We start from the raw sequence: 16,577 nt of genomic DNA on the forward strand, positions 1-16,577 counted from the left end.
ACCAAGTTTTCATTTTCAAAACCCTTCACTGCCTGTAATTGTAAAGTGTAAATGTTCATATTTTTAAATAGGTAAGTACCTGAAAATTTTAAAAATCGTTTTCAATCACTAGTTTACAAATTTAGAGATGATTTAAAAAGTTCTTTTCAGTGTCTTCTTTTCTCTTGAAATTCTGGAAGTGAAGAAATGAAATCATCATTTCTGGTAATCAACGTATAAATTTTACATCGAAAAAATTTCCCAAAATTACAAAAAATCGAACAAATTATAAACCAACATTGTTTGGAAAAACAATATTTGAAAAAAGCTGTAAAAAGATCACAGTGAACAATTTTTCTTCAATTTTTTCAATTTTCGAAAACTTACCAAAATTTTTAAAATTAAGTGCACCACCTAGAATTTTGATTATGTATGCTCTTTCGATAGCCAGACTTCCAATTTACGTGCTCTAATTTGAAAATTTTTCAAATTTATATTATTTCGTTAATTCTTTTTCTTAATTGATGTAGTTGATGCACTGCTTCAGCCAATTTTTAAAATCCCTCAAAGATTGAAAATTTTTTTTCCACAGTTCAGAATTTTGTCGTGAGGTGCAAAAGTTTTTAGCAAATATTCTTCAATACAAGTTTCCATATTTGAAAGAGGGATAGAGGTGAGAAATCGCCTAATAACGTTACATGAGAATTCTACAGCCCTATGCATAGTATTATACTTACCAAATTTCTTAACATGAAGAAATCTTTTCTCTCTAAAAGTAAAAATTGAACTGCAAATTAGTGTAGAATGCAATGATCAATGCTATACTAATTTTTAATTAAGTACACCGTTAAATAATTATACATTAGGTAAGTATTGGGTAAAAATGAATAATATAAGTAACTACCATACTAAAATAAGCACACATATGTATGTCTATGTGGAAAACAATCTTTCGACTCTTTCGCCATGGGTAAAATAAAAACTCAATTAAGAGCACAAAAAACAATGAAAACCCGAATTTGGATCTACAAACACTTAAACACTACAAATTATTGAAATCTAACTGCAGTTGGATGATATGTGATGGGCTAGACTGCTTTTGTGGGAATATTTCTTGCCACATTGGGCACATTCAAAACGAGAACTCTCCACATGTAAACGTTCATGATTTGTCTTATAGTGTTGGTATCTAAATACCTTGCCGCATATGCGGCATTTGAAGTTGTTATTATTATTATGAGTCAATTCGTGTCTAGTAAGACTGCCTTTAAAACAAAACTTTTTGCCGCAGGTTCGGCAATGGAATGGTTTTTGACCAGAATGGATTCGTAGGTGGGCAATGATAGAATGTTTATAGTTAAACATTTTCCCGCAAACAGCACACTCGAAACAAGGAACTTCCGCATGCATATATCGTTCGTGCCTTAATTTAGCGTAATTTTGCTTGAATCGTGTGTCACAAAAACCGCATTTGTATGGTCTCATTTCACTATGACTTGCTTGATGTCTGAAGAGATCATGTTTTTTAGAAAATGTTTTTTTACACTTCGGACACTGGAATGGCTTCGCATGTTCTCGTTGGTGTCTTGTCCAATCAGATTTATCAGAAAACGTTTTATCACAAATATTGCAACAGTATGGAGGCGAATCTCGTATTAATGCTCCAACTACCTGCAGGAAAAAAGTGATTGAATTAATTTTGTGGTTAATATAATTTTGCAAGTTATATAAATCCTGTTATTTTGAATGATTGTGTAGCCTAATTGAAAAAAAAATCCTATCTACTTATTCAAAAAGTGAGATATCAGAGCCCTGTACCTACATATTGTACATCACTACCTACATACCTACTTCTACACTCTACACTAGATGAATGTAGTATGTAGGTCTAGGTACTAACCTTTTTTGGAACACTGCCCGAGGTTTGTGTCGTGGTAGCTACGCTAGGAAGTTCCTTTGTCTTTTTGGCAGAGCAAGTAAGCCGGCCCTCGTCACCATTTTTTCGACGTTTTGAACTCTCAGCTGAAAGAGAGGTCTGCTCATTCCGCTAAAGTGTTCAACATAAATGGTGTGTTGAAAATGTAATTGCTCAAAAGCGACTTGAAACCATACCAGTTACTCTAACCTGACTCACATTTAGCTCATCATTACAGTTTGATTCCTGGATTGTCAAAGGCACTCGCACTACTTCCACCCGCAGTGTTCGCCCAAAGTATGCTTCATCGAATAATTGTGCATTATTTGAACTGGCAGCAGTATCATTCGTAAGCCTGTGGAAAAAAATTGAAAATTGATGAATGCAATATATAAGATACGAGTATACAGGGTCAATCCACGCCAAATCGGCGGGTATTTGCACAAAGGGTCTTCGATTTTTTTTCAAAACCTGATCATGTTTAGAGGTTATCAAACGATGACGAATGACGCAAACCGAGCATTTTTTCGATTTTTTTTGGCGGAGCTGTGAGGCTTCAAAGTTCTCCAAAATGACCGGAAATGGAAAATTTCAGTTGCAAATTTCTCCGGTTGTACGTGGTATAGAATTTTGATTTTTTTTTTTTCAAATTGTAGTACTTTGAGGGGGTAATTGACGAATGATGTCAAAATCAGTGTTGCCACTTTTAAAAATCTAAAAAAATCGATTTAAAAACTTATAATTTAAAATTATAACCGCGATGTTCGCGAGTAAAATTTCTGAAAAAATTCTCAGTTTTAGTTCTCTTCATGTAGAATAACATATAAAAAAATTGGACTGGCATTTTCCTTCATTTTTGAGAAAAAAAATTACAAGTTTGGCAATTGTGGCAAAAATACCACCAGAAACCTAAAAAATGAAAATTATTGCATTTTTGAAATATTTTACCAATGTGTAGACGAACATTTGAAAAAAATTCCCCTCCCTCGCAATTTGTCAACGAATTGAAGAGAAATACCATTTTTCGTGCTATATATAATTTTAAGATATGAAACATTTTGAAAAAATTTCACTGCTGTTTTAAACAAAAGTAGAAACCTAAAATTTAATATATGTATTTGAATTTTTGAAATATTTCGCCAATAGGTACATATTATGTAGATGGACATGTGAAAAATCCCCCCTCCTAATTTGCCAGTTTACTGGCTATGATTTTGCAAGTGATACATCTACAAAATGACTCCTCATTTTTCAAGTTGATCCAAAAACTTGGGTTCCAGAATTTTTTTTCTGAGCCACCTTTTTTTGTTCCATTTGACCCAATGATGTGTTCAAGTGCAACAGAAGGGTGGGTCAAGTGGAACTAAGAGTTTCTCGACCACAGGAAATAATAGAAAATTAACGTATGATTCTGAATTTTTTATATGTTCTTCGCCTCAAGGAGAGCTCTAATTTGACATTTTTACAAGCTTTCTACTGTTAAAAGTAATGTAGACAGAAAGATCCGAAATTAGCATTTTGAGGCAAAATTTTTGAAATCACAAATGTTCGTGTCAAGAGAAACCTATTGAACCGATATGAGTCCAATTTTGTACTGTGATGTAAATTAGCGTGTTTGTTCAAAATATGGTGTCATTTTTCAAAAAAAATCATTTTTGACCGCCTTTTTTTTAATTTGAAAATTCTTTCTCCCTCAAAACCTTCCAAAATAAAAAGGTTTTGTTTTACCATAGAAAAGGGTCATTTACATCATAATTGCTATTGCTGTGCAAAATATCAATCAAATCGGTTCATTTGGAGAGGCTGTAGCTTTGTCAACGGAAATTTCATCATGAAAATTCATCGTCAATTCGTTGGCAAATTGCGGGAGAGGGAAATTTTTTTCAAATGTTCGTTCTACACATTGGTTAAATATATGTACCTACCTACTTAATCTCAAAAATGAAAAAATGTTCATTTTTTAGGTTTCTGATGGTATTTTTGCAACAAGTGCCAAACTTGTATTTTTTTTCTCGAAAATGAGAAAAAATGCCAGTTCAATTTTTTGATATGTTATTCTACATGAAAAGGACCAAAACTGAGAATTTTTTCAGAATTTTTGCTCGTGGACATCGCAATTATATTTAAATTATAAGTTTTTAAACCGTTTTTTTAGGTTTTTGAAAGTGGCAACACTGATTTTGGCATCATTCGTCGATTATACCCTCTCAAAGTACTACGATTTGAAAAAAAGTTCAAAATTCTATAGTACGTACACCAGGAGCAATTTGCAACTGAAATTTTCTATTTTCGGCCATCTTGGAGAACTTTGAAGCTCCACAGCTCCGCCAAAAAAAATCGAAAAAATGCCAGGTTTGCGTCATTCGTCATCTTTTGATGACCTCTAAACATGATCTGATTTTGAAAAAAATAGAAGACCCCTCGTGCAAATATCTGCCGATTCGGCGTGGAATGACCCACAATGCTTTGATTTTCCATAAGTAGGTACATAGTAATTTGAGTAGAACTGGTTATAGAGGTATCACTTACATTTCACAGTTAGTTTGAGGACTGACAGAAATACCACTGACAACCTCGCCGTCATTGGTCGTTTTCGTCGGATCCGGGAAACAGTTCCGTAAATACTTTGAAGGGAGATCTATTGAAACTTGAAACCAATTTCGTGAAAATTTAATTTTTTTTTTGAGGAAAGAATTCGTTCTATGTATTTATGCTGCACAAAAAACCTGCTTACCCTTTTCAGAACATTGTTGAGATTGCGATTCTATGTTATAACGACTGTCGTCATTGGATTTTTGTGGTGAGAGGACGGCAAAATTTGGAAATTGATTATCTTCGTCATCATGTTCCACATACACTTCTGAGAAATGAAAAAAAAAACAACAAAAACATTAGGATAGGTATGTACTTACTTACGTAGAAGCCTATGTACGTATAACCTTGTTTCTTCTTTTGAGAAATGAGAGAATTATTAACAATTTTGCCCTCACTTCCCCGCTCTGAATGGTAATTAAAATGTGGTGAGAAATCGATGAACTACGAGTAGGTGTACCAGGTATCTGATGCGAATTTGATTTTTTTTCTTTCGTTTTCTGCTCGTGAGTATACTTTATCTTTTCTCTTTTTTAATGAAATCGTACGAATGTGATTCACTTCAACTTCATTCAGAAACGTGATGAAGTGACGTGTCGTGTGGTTGATGGGTTGGGTGGGGGGGGGGGAGATTTTTATAATTTTTTTTGCCAACTTTTTTCAACTTTTCACTCCAGATCCCTCTTACTAGTATTTTTACCTGACTCCCGTACGAAAAAAAACCATGGTTGACTATGAGAAAAAACTGCTATAGTCAACTATAGTATTTTCGCGACTATAGTTACTATAGTATATCATAGTATAGTATAGTATAGTGTAGTACCAAAATTTTAGGTAAAAAATTGTGTAAAAACACTGATAATGGATTGTCCATTGATAAATTGTGTATTTTCAGGCATTGTAAGGTGATAAAATTTTCAAAAAAAGTAAAAAAAATTTCAAAAATTTTACGGCACCGGTGGGGCTCGATCCCTCGACCCTTGCATCACGTTGCATGCGTGCCTACGTTCCATCCACCTAACCCACTCGGCCACCTCGTTGCATATGTGGAGAGGGTTTATTCGTGCATATATTCTATATTTCTAGGTCTGGACTTGTACATTTTTCAACTTTTTGATTTTTTTTTTTTTTTTTTTTTTTCATGTTACAACGTATAGGTGTTTTTGACAATCGATAAACATTATTTTGAACAGCAATGATGAATATTTTTAGATGAATTAATAAATGATTTATTTGGGTATTACGAATAAAAAAAACTAAGCTAAAATTTTTTTATAAAGTGTGATGATTTTTTAAAAAATTAATTTCTTTTTTGCCGAAATACCCGCTGAAAATTTTTAATATTTTCATTTTCATCTTCAAAATTTTCTACAGGTTTATGGTGCAAAGTCCTTTAAAAATACACAAAAAACAATCTGAATTTGGATATAAAATGTGTGTTAATTGATTTTTTTCCCCATAAATTGCGTCATATTCTCATGTCATCAAATAAAAAACGTGTTTCTCTTTGAATTTTTTTTTTTTAGTGATTTTCAATGTGATTTTTATAAAATTTTTGCGAAATTTTTGTTTTATAGGTAGTTATTATATTAGTTGACTACGAAAATTTTCATAGTTATCATAGTTTACTACAAAAATTTTTATAGTTAGTATTGTTGACTATGAAAATTTTTGTAGTTACTATAGTTGACCATGAAAATTTTCAAAGTTACTATAGTTGACTATAATTTACTAAGTTGACTACAATAATTTATCGTAGTAACTATAGTTCACTATGAAAATTTTTGTAGTTACTATAGTTAACTAAGATGTACTATAGTTGACTACAAAAATTTACATAGTAACTATAGTTGACTTTAGTCAACCATAGTATTTTTCCGTACGGGTCCCCTGCCCGACTCATCATTTCGCCTCGCGACTGCACATTAAATTGCTGGGTATCTACTAACCTCCTTCGGAATATTGTCCAGGTGCTGCATTCATACTGAAATTTGTGTTACGAGCATCTTCTGCAATACCTTGAGCAGTTTCTACGAGCGCAACTGAAAAACAAAATTACTTCTTTAAGCCCAAAGTAGTTTTCCCATTATTAGATTTTGAGTTTTAATTACATATGTAAATATAGTGCAAGAGAATGTCAGTTTCACTAAAAAATAAAAATATTATGAAATTACCAACCTTGATCAAAAATATTTTCAAGTTGTTCCTCCGGATTATGCAGATCGTCGCTCGATATTTCTAGAGGAAGCATGAACGACTTTGCATAGTGATGATCTTCAATAATATTGTCAATCAGTTCAGCGAGCGGACCTGAAAAACAAATAAATTCGTGTTATGAACGCACGGAGAGACATTTTGAAACGTGTTTATTGATTAACGAACATAATCGAACTGATTCGATTCTAAAAACTAACTTACATAGCTAAGATATACTGAGACGTCATCTATGACTAATCTATCTATACACATGTACATAACAATTCTTCCCCACTAAGGGAATTCAAAAGTTATAATTCAGCCTTTCCGGGGCTTTCCTTGAACGATTTGATCGCCGCAAAACTTTTTCCACCTTTTTGGATGAATCTGGTTCGGAATTGGGCTGTTGTTGAGCACTTAGATTGGACTTTGGATGTTTGACCTCGGAAGAAAATTGGACAGCTTTTTTGAATTTTTCCACTTCTGTGGAACGCAATTGATCAACATGACGTTTGATGATGTACCCATCATCTAATTCGACGAGATAGTGAAGTTTTCCCAACTTTTCCACGATGACCCCATATTTCCAAAGTGAGGATGAGGTATAATTTCGACTTTGGACACGTTCTCCGAGTTTGAATGTTTTTACTTTCAGGTTGGATTTTTGTGAAGGTGGATTTGCGTTTTTTGGCAGCAACAAATTTAGTCTGGTGTTGATATCTTTTTGAAAAACGAGCTGAGACGGTGTTTGACCATTTTCGAGAGGTGTGATGCGATATTTACGTAAAATTGATGAGACTAAATTTCGCAACATTTGTGTGTCAGTGGTAGGCTCGGCCTTTTTCAGTTTGGATTTGACAATTTGGACAGCTCTTTCTGCTTGGCCATTCGTTGCCGGATGACCTGGCGCGATGAGACGATGCTTAATACCATGGAATTGAAGAAATTCTTTGAATTCGGCTGCAGTGAAAATACTGGCATTGTCACTGACTAGTTCATCAGGTGAACCAAATCGAGCAGTAAAATCTTGAAGGTAGGTAATCGTAGATTGTGTTGTTGGTGCAGTCTTTTTTATGTAGACTTCGAGCCACTTGGATTTTGAATCAATGATGATGAAATAAAAATGATTTTGAAACGGACCGGCATAATCAATGTGAATTCGTTGAAAATTTTCTTGAGGAGGTTCCCATTTGTGAAGCGGAGCTTTTTTTGGATTCTTATTTCGATCTGCACAGTTTTGACAACTTTTGACAATTGATTCAATTTCTGAATCAATTTTTGGCCACCAAACGAATTTACGAGCGATGGCTTTCATTTTAACAATGCCGATGTGTGTATCATGTAATTCAGCCAAAATTTTCTCACGAAGTATTTCAGGAACATAAATTCGACCATTTTTGAAAATAATTCCATCGTTGAGTGAGAATTCAGGTTCGGAGTTGGTGCCAGATTGCAACTCTTTCAATAATTTTGACAGTGAAGAATCTTTTAAGGTTTCTTCTTTCAGCTGGCTGTGAGTAATCGGAGAAGATGATGTAACCTGGTCTATTTTTGAAGACTGTATAAAATAGCATTCGTCAACAACGTTGGTGTTTTCGATAGGTAGTGGAAAACGTGATAGATAATCGGCGTTGGAATGCTGACTGGCTGGGCGGTGCTCGATTTTATAGTTGAACTGAGATAAGAAAACCGCATATCTTATCACCCGCGATGCTGTGAAGCTAGGTAGCTCTTTGTCTGGATTTAAAATATGATGTATTGGTTTGTTGTCTACGATGAATGTGAATGGACGACCATAGATGTAGTAGAAAAATTTTTTGGCACCCCAATACACTGCCAGAGCTTCTCGATCAAGTTGACTGTAGTTTTTCTCAGCTTTTGTGAGGGAGCGAGATGCGTATGCGATAGGACGTTCGTCTCCGTTGATGCGATGTGATAGGACAGCTGATATGCCATATGGACTGGCATCTGTGGCGAGATATAATGGCAATTCCCTGTTATAAGGTGTTAGAACTTCGTCACTGGTAATGATTTGCTTTATTTTATTGAATGATTTTTCACACTCAGGAGTCCATTCGAATTTGGCATTTTTTCGGCGCAGTTGGTTGAGTGGATATAAGATGTGTGATGAATTTTTTATGAATCGTTGATAGTAGTTGACAAGACCAAGGAACTGCATAACTTCATCAGCATTTGTTGGTCGCGGAGCTTTGACAATGGCCTCAATTTTTGACGGAGCTTTATGAAGACCATTTTTGTTGATAACATGACCCAAGTAAGAGACCTCAGTGACGAAAAATTTGCACTTTTTTTCATTGACATGTAGATTATATTCTTGAAGGCGTTGCAAAAGTGCACGTAGGCGAGCTTCACACTCTTCAATGGTGGATCCTTGCACCAATAAGTCGTCGAAATAGGCCACAGTTCCAGGTAAGTCTCGAATTACCTGGTCAATGAACCTTTGGAATAATTTTGGAGCCACTTTTGAGCCATAATAAAGTCGTTTGACCCTAAAAGTGCCTCTATGAGTCACAATTGTTTGCAATTTTGCTGTCTCTTCATCTACTGGAAGGTGTAAAAACGCATCACGTAAATCAAGTTTACAATAGTAAGTGCCATTTTCGAGTTTATTGAAAATATCCTCAACAGTTGTAAGTTGATATCGGATATCTTTGATCATTTTATTGATCGTTTTCTTATAATTTCCACACAATCGAACAGAGCCATCAGATTTTTCAACATAGACTGAAGAAGTACCCCATTCTGACACATCAACTTTTTCTAGAACACCAAATTTAATCAATCGATTGATACATGCGTCAGCTGAGGAGGTAACTTCATGTGGAACTTTTCTGGCTTTCATATAAATAGGCTTGGAATTTTCATTCAATTCGAAAGAGGTAGTATAATTTGGAACCTTTCCTATTTCATCGGAGAAAACACTGGCGAATTCCTTCTTGATTTTATCCATATCTGGCACATTTGACTTTCCGAGAAATTTTACATCATCAGTTTCATCTACTTTTATAATGCCGAGAGGAATAGACCATTCGCGACCCATCACAGATGATTCAGACCTTTCTGTGAAATATAAACGACTGTTGATTTCTTTATCTTTATACTTGACTGATACGTTGACGTAGCCTAATGGTTTGAATAAGTTACCAGTATAATCTTTGAGAACTGTGTTATCATGCATGATAGGTTTTTGCAAATTCAGCTGCTTGAAAAAATTATAAGACACAACAGTTCGCCGACTACCAGTATCACATTCTAATTTCCGTTCAATATTATCAATACGGATCGAAGTCATGATTTTCTCGGAACCATCATTCAAGGTATGGAGCTCTTGAATGTCGTCATCGTCATGTAAATACATCGTTGAGGAATTTGAATTTGAATTACCATACTTTTTTTTGACCAGAGTTGTAATACACACTCTATCAACATGGCCAGTTCTTTGACAAGTTTTACATTTCAATTTTTCGTGTGGAATTTTACATTCCTTGGTAAGATGATTATTTCGGCCACATTTTATGCATAAATTATCTATCCCCAACTGTTTAAAATCGATTCTGGGTTTTGATTTGGCTCGAAAATCTCTCGGAGAGTGATGTTCTCTCTGAGGTGTGCGACTACGATTTTTTGAAAATGACCTCTTTTGTTCACTCATTTTATTTACAGACGAAGAAGCTGCTGTTGAGTTTTGAGCAGTTTGACTTTTATACACTTCTTTATTGTCACTTTTTGACAGTTCAATAGCTAAAGCAGTTTGGACAATATTGTCAAAAGAATGTGTATTTTGATCAGGTAACTGAAGCAATTTTTCTCGAATTTCTGGATCAACTAGGCCTCGAATAAATTGGGCTCTCAAAATAATTGTAGTAAAAGGCTTACCGCATTGAGCTTGTGGACAATTCCAGTCGCAGGTTAAAGCTAACTCTTGAAGGGCAGATACATAGTCTGCAATTGACTCATTTGTTTTTTGAACTCTGGATAAAAATTTGTGTTGCTCACTGAACATGTTTGGTTGAGGAGCGAGTTGCTTTTTAAGTAATTCGACTAAGTCATCATATTTTTTGTCTCGTGGACTTACTGGAGCACAAATATTGATCAAAAGTTGCGTGTACTTGGTGCCAATGGTGTTGATTAGAAGTTGTGTTTTTGCCTTGTCTGTAGATGCATTTGTTGCAGTAAGCTTCTTCATATCGAAGTAGTTTTCCAAACGAAGCAGGTAGCATGTGAATTTTTCACATTTTGGATTGAAAGGCTCGAATTGAACAGCTTGCTTGGACAAGTCAGACAGATCAGGTTGAGCTGGAGGCGAATTTTTTCCTGGAGTTTTCTTCCTCTCCTCTGTTAACAATTTGATGAGCTCGGATTGACTTTTGATGAGATCTGACAGGTCCTGTTTTGATACAGCCATTTCGAAAATTGAAGTTGAAAATTAAAGTTGAACTAGTTGATTGAAGCGCGAACGATATTCGATTTCGGACGCACTTTCACGTATAAATTGAACAATAATTTCGCAAAATACTGTAATATTGATCATTTTCGAATAGGCGCAAAATTTAGCGCGATTTTGAGCACGAATTCGCGAAAGATCGAGGCGCGATGCGCAAACTACTTTGATCCTCGTCGCCAATTTGTTATGAACGCACGGAGAGACATTTTGAAACGTGTTTATTGATTAACGAACATAATCGAACTGATTCGATTCTAAAAACTAACTTACATAGCTAAGATATACTGAGACGTCATCTATGACTAATCTATCTATACACATGTACATAACAATTCGTGAGCTCAAAGTTGTTTCTTCTACGGAGGAAAAAATCCATAGGTTTCTTTTGCCTTCAAGTTGAAAATTATTTTTGAAATTTTCGAATCATATAAGGGTAAGATAGCCCAATATGGACCACTGCTTAATATGGACCACCGGCCGATTTCGTTTGCTATGAGCACTACCTATTGGGAACAAGCTTTATCTAGTGTATTTTTCACAGAAAAACACAATGAGACCAAAATCAAAGCCCTAAAGTCAAAATTCGCGAACTGAGAGGGAAAAAACGAAATTGATAGGGTCAGAATTTTTTTCAATTAAACATTATTTCAACGGAATTTCAGCAATTGAATGTATTTTTACAACATTGTAGCCTTTTTAAAAATTAATTTTCAAAGTGGTCCATATTAAGAACCCGAAATTTAATTTCCGATTTTTGACACTTTTCAGAAAACATTTTTTTTGACCCACTTAAAATTTCTGAAAACTTTTACGTATTTGGTGTATGATAGTAGACAGATGTAGGTACATTTTAAGCTATCAAAGAAATTTTCAGCTCAATTATTACAGCGGTCACAGCATTCAAAAACAAAAATGTGGTCCATATTGGGCGCCCTTACCCTTAGCTTTTATGAAAATAGGCAATAAAAAACTACATGTATCACCTAATATCTACATACAAACAAACGGGATTTCTAATCACTCATTCTATACGTCATCAAATAGGGAGATAATACGTATTACGTACGTATCTTATCTATCTACATACAGTGGGAACATCTATACCAATATTGTTAGCTTGTGAAGAATAAAAAAGCCACTTCCTCTTAAAAAAGATGAAAAAACGAAATGATGTGTTCAAGTGAAGAAATGATTCAAAATATTGAAGAATTTCCAATTTTTTTTTTTTTAAATTTTTTAGAGCAAGCCAGGCTCTTGTTCCAGTGAAACAAGAGCGCCAAAATGCTTGGAAAATCACCAATTTTTACCATCAAAATAATTTTATTAAAAAATCGGACTTTTGGGGTACTCTCATCTGATACTTGATCCCCTCCCCTCCCCCAATTCAAAACCACCAGTGGCTAGTAAAACTTTTTTCTTTTTTTGAAACAAAAACACGTACTTCCACTTAATTATAATTTAGGTACCAGGTACCTTGTGCTGAGTAGAGTGAGTACTTATATTACTACAACCTTTTTCAGAAAATTGATCGAGTGGGTCCTCCAAACTATCAACGTCATCGCTCGATATTTCCAGGGGAGGCATACTCGAATCTGTAGAGTAACCATCTTCGTCGGCAATCTTTTCGACCGATTCTACGAGCGCAACTGAAAAACAGAACAACAGAAGTAAGAATACTTACATTTAAGCGTACAAGGGTGAGCTCGGATTTGAAATTAAACTACATAAGTCACGTGTAGGTACGATAAGCTAAGCTAAACTCTTCGCTCACACGAAAAAATTAATTTTTTTCTAAGTTGAATTTTTCAAGTTTTTGCTATCGCTTTGCATGCAGATATTCTATGAAACAATTTCATATGTGTTCAATCATCGAATCCCACTCGAGAATAGAAGAGCCGGTATAGCGAGCCGGAGCGAGAGTCTGAAAGAGCCGGATTTTTGGAGGAGCAAGAGCCAGAGTCAAAAGCAAAATAAATGAAAGTGCAGAAAAACATCAAGACCTCTCTTGCAAAAGAGCTCCTTATTTTACTCAAGAGAGCGATCACCATAAGGAGTGTTCAGTGTTCAACCTGAAAAGAGCTAGAGCCGAGTGGGAGCCCTCAAAATTTTTCAGGCTGTTTAGCACTTTTCCGTTTTTTTTTCATCCAAAATAACTGTCAACCGTAACAGAATTGTGGCTAAAAATTGAATGATGATCTGTTTGGGCTTTGGTTTGGGCCTCTGGCTTACCATTCCATGCTTAAAGTCCAAAAAGGGCTAAAAATGTGCACAATTTTGTATCAAAAATTCAATTTAAATTTGTGAAGAAATTAGGAAATGTGTTTTTTTTAGTTACTTTTTAAATAGGTAAGTAGTACTTTCTACGTTTGTTTTCTCATTGAGAAATGAAATGAAAATGAATGCAGCATATCATTTTTTTCATCGTTTTTCACGAATTTTAAATTCTAATTTGAAGAGCCAAGAGCGAGAGCGGGAGCTGGAGTCGGAGCCGAGCCGAGAATCAAAGAGCGGAAAGGGAAAGAATTGAGGAGCAAGCAAAGAGCCAAAGAGCACATGGAAAGAAAAAAAGCCAAGAGATGAAGAGCGAACGAGAGCTAAAACTTGCCGGGAGCTGAGCGAGAGCCAAGAGCAGGAGCCCTAAACTCAAGGCTCTTCCATACCTGAATTCCCCACTAATTTTTTGCACGAATTTACGTGGTACTCTGAGAACGTGGCGAAACAATCAACTAATTTTCTTCAGAATGTTTCATACTTCTTACTTATTGTTTCTTATCATTTTTTTTTTGTGAGTACAAAATTGCACAATACACTTATGCTCTGTCTGTATCTCTGTAGATACCCACTAAAATGTTAATAAAAATACCAACTAACCTTTTTCTGAATGCAGCTGCTGCGGCTCGAATAGTTGTGTATTTGTATTACAAGAATCATCGTTCAACTTTTCTAACAATGAGGTAGTTAAACTTTGGTGGTGGTGAGTACCTTCAACATCATTTACAGTTGTTTCTCCAAAGGCAACTGAAAGACAGAAATACAAACACATTAGTGCAAAGCTGTTCCTCCTCATAAAGGAATGCTTCAAGACAATAGTTCTATTATTTCATTGATAATGAGTTATGCTGGTGTTCGCTATCTCTCCCTTCCATTCTCGATGAACTAAAAGTAAACATAATAATATGGTAAAAATTCGTAAAATTTCGAAGAATTTTCTGATTGTCTGTTTCTTTTATGTATGGTACGAATAAGTACATATACTAACCTTTTTCATAATGGTGTGTAGGCAGTGCCTTCGAAATAGAAGAGCTGTCTTTCGATTTCTCTGAAGAATAAATCGCCAGTCCTCGGTCGCGAGTATCTTCTGCTATGTTGCTGTCAATTTCAGCTGGCACAACTGTAAAAAAAATCAAGTTTAATCCCAAAATTGCTTTATCACGTGAATTATCTATCTAGTGCAAGATGAAAGGTGCCACTGAGCCAATCCTATCCTTCATTCGCCCTAAAATGTGCGAATAAGCGAGAAAATTCCAAATTTCAAGATTATAATCTTTCCATATACCCACTACGAGCTATTTTAACAGAAAATATTTGGAGAATTCTCACGTCACAGCAGGACTGAGTAATTGAACGAATAAACTTATCCCATCATGAAGAGTAGAAGCATCATATGGTACTAACCAAAGCATCTCTCGTCTAGTCGCTCAATTTTTTTTTCAATTCGGCTACAGTGTCTTCGAGAAGTGAACAACAGGTTCGTAATTGGTAAATTTCAGACTGAAGATTACCTAAATCAAAACCAAAATTATCAAATCATGTTAGTGACCAAAGATGATAGGATACTATGATGAAAAATTAGGTATGTAAGGTATCTTTACCTTGGACGACAGGTCTGTGTGTCGCATTGTTCGATGTATTTTCATTCAACATTGAGTTGGAAATGCTGATGCCATTTAGACTAGATTGTGAACTGTTATTAGTAGTTGAAGGTCCGAAGCCATGTTTCAGTTTTGGTTGCAATGTTGGAATACTACTTGGATGTATCGAACGTTTCATCGAGATTCGATAATCGTCAGGTTTAAAGTGTCTGTCACAAAGTCTAAAATGCGGTTTTATTTTGTCAAGAGGTATCTCGCAGAAGGTAGCCCACTGCTGTCGAGTGTCAACATCATTTGGAAAACTAGAATAATTTTAAAACATGTTAAAATTCGAATTCCTGCAATTTTTGACGTGGTGCTTTGGTATTTGAATCTATAGATACATCAGTTCCTGTGCTTACACATAAATTACCCTTTACTTACCTAAAAAATTCGTTGGCTGAGACACACCCACAAACAACGCATAAGTCTTCATCTTTCTTGAAAAGCTCTTCAATTTCGGCTTCATTCGCGTAAGGCTCGCTGAAATTATGCATTTTTATGAACAACTGATCCGAATGAAACATCAAGAAGGTAATCGTTTTTCAAGCACGTATCTGGGTCATTCCACGTCAATTTTACCAAGAAGTGGTAAGTGAGGTGGGTGATTTTCTTGAAATTTCTCCTGTGGAAAGACCTTTCGAAGTGATGACCAATGACGCAAATCGTAGCCCTGTAGCCCTCTTTAAAAGGCTGCTAGGGGGTGTCAAAGTTTTCAGTGAACTTGAAACATCATCCATTTCAGCAGTGGATTATTCGATAACCGCGATACCTACCAAAATTGAACTTTTTCCAATAGTTAGGGATTCTGAAAGGCTTTATGGAAATATCATTGCACTTCAACGAGTTTTGAATAAAAAATTTCGATTTTACCCAAAATATGTACATTTTTTCGAAATTTTTCAGTTCCCCTAGGGGTGGGGGGAGATATTGACAAATGAAAATTTGAAACCGACATATCTCCTAACCTAATTCTTGCACACAAATTTTTTTTTCTTCTGAAAACATGTTCAAGTAAGTACTATTTTTGGAAATTTTTTCAAATTTTTTCTCCAGGTGGATCATCTTCAAAAACTCAAAAAACTCTTCAAAATATGTTTTTTGTGTCATAGCACCGCCAATTAAAAAAATACTCGTAGTGAAGTTCTGAAGCTTTGCACATAAACCTTAAAAAACTGTAGAAGATGCAACAGGTCCTCCAAAAGCTCATTTTGGCCCCATGGTGACCTCCCCACCCAATTTTGGGTCTGAGAAATGTTGGCAATATGGGTGTCGTTTTCATATAAATCGAACCCCCTGAACACGAATATGAAGTTGGATTTACAGTTGGATCCTTCCAAGAGCCCCATTGGGAGGGGGGGGGTAGAGCGCCCCAAAATTGATTTTTTTCGCAAAAAACAGTTTATTCTAGTGCTTGGGTATAAAATACACAATAAAGAAATTATTTTACATGTATTAATATATGACATAGGTACGTAGAAACTAGTTGTTTAAGAAGGCATTGTAAATGTTCATCCCC

The 16,577-nt window shown here is 35.2% G+C and overlaps 2 protein-coding genes across 2 annotated transcripts; both read right to left on the reverse strand.

Annotated features, from left to right (window-relative positions):
* Positions 1-799: 799 nt before the first annotated feature.
* LOC135845213 (uncharacterized) lies at positions 800-15,555 on the reverse strand. Its single transcript, XM_065363678.1, has 12 exons — positions 15,443-15,555; positions 15,020-15,321; positions 14,407-14,538; positions 14,019-14,165; positions 12,659-12,793; positions 6,665-6,796; positions 6,436-6,528; positions 4,629-4,754; positions 4,424-4,541; positions 2,105-2,249; positions 1,880-2,026; positions 800-1,650 (listed from the first exon to the last, which is right to left on the reverse strand). The coding sequence occupies exons 1-12, from the start codon at positions 15,553-15,555 to the stop codon at positions 1,039-1,041; spliced, it is 2,202 nt and encodes a 733-aa protein (XP_065219750.1). The 3' UTR covers positions 800-1,038.
* Positions 6,836-11,476, reverse strand: LOC135843140 (uncharacterized protein K02A2.6-like). The gene has a single exon (XM_065360902.1). It carries the CDS (start codon positions 11,106-11,108, stop codon positions 6,987-6,989), a length of 4,122 nt encoding a protein of 1,373 aa, XP_065216974.1. The 5' UTR covers positions 11,109-11,476; the 3' UTR covers positions 6,836-6,986.
* Positions 15,556-16,577: the final 1,022 nt, after the last annotated feature.

Source organism: Planococcus citri, chromosome 4 (assembly GCF_950023065.1).
Source record: "Planococcus citri chromosome 4, ihPlaCitr1.1, whole genome shotgun sequence".
NCBI classification, from domain to species: domain Eukaryota; kingdom Metazoa; phylum Arthropoda; class Insecta; order Hemiptera; family Pseudococcidae; genus Planococcus; species Planococcus citri.

Excerpts from the sequence above, each read along its gene's own strand:
- LOC135843140 (XM_065360902.1), bottom strand. The coding sequence starts at position 11,108 with ATGGCTGTATCAAAACAGGACCTGTCAGATCTCATCAAAAGTCAATCC.
- LOC135845213 (XM_065363678.1), bottom strand. The coding sequence starts at position 15,555 with ATGCATAATTTCAGCGAGCCTTACGCGAATGAAGCCGAAATTGAAGAG. Across the intron at positions 15,322-15,442 it reads TCAGCCAACGAATTTTTTAG|TTTTCCAAATGATGTTGACA; the intron begins GTAAGTAAAGGG and ends AAATTATTCTAG. Across the intron at positions 6,797-12,658 it reads CGATCAATTTTCTGAAAAAG|GTCCGCTCGCTGAACTGATT; the intron begins GTTGTAGTAATA and ends TTTGTTTTTCAG.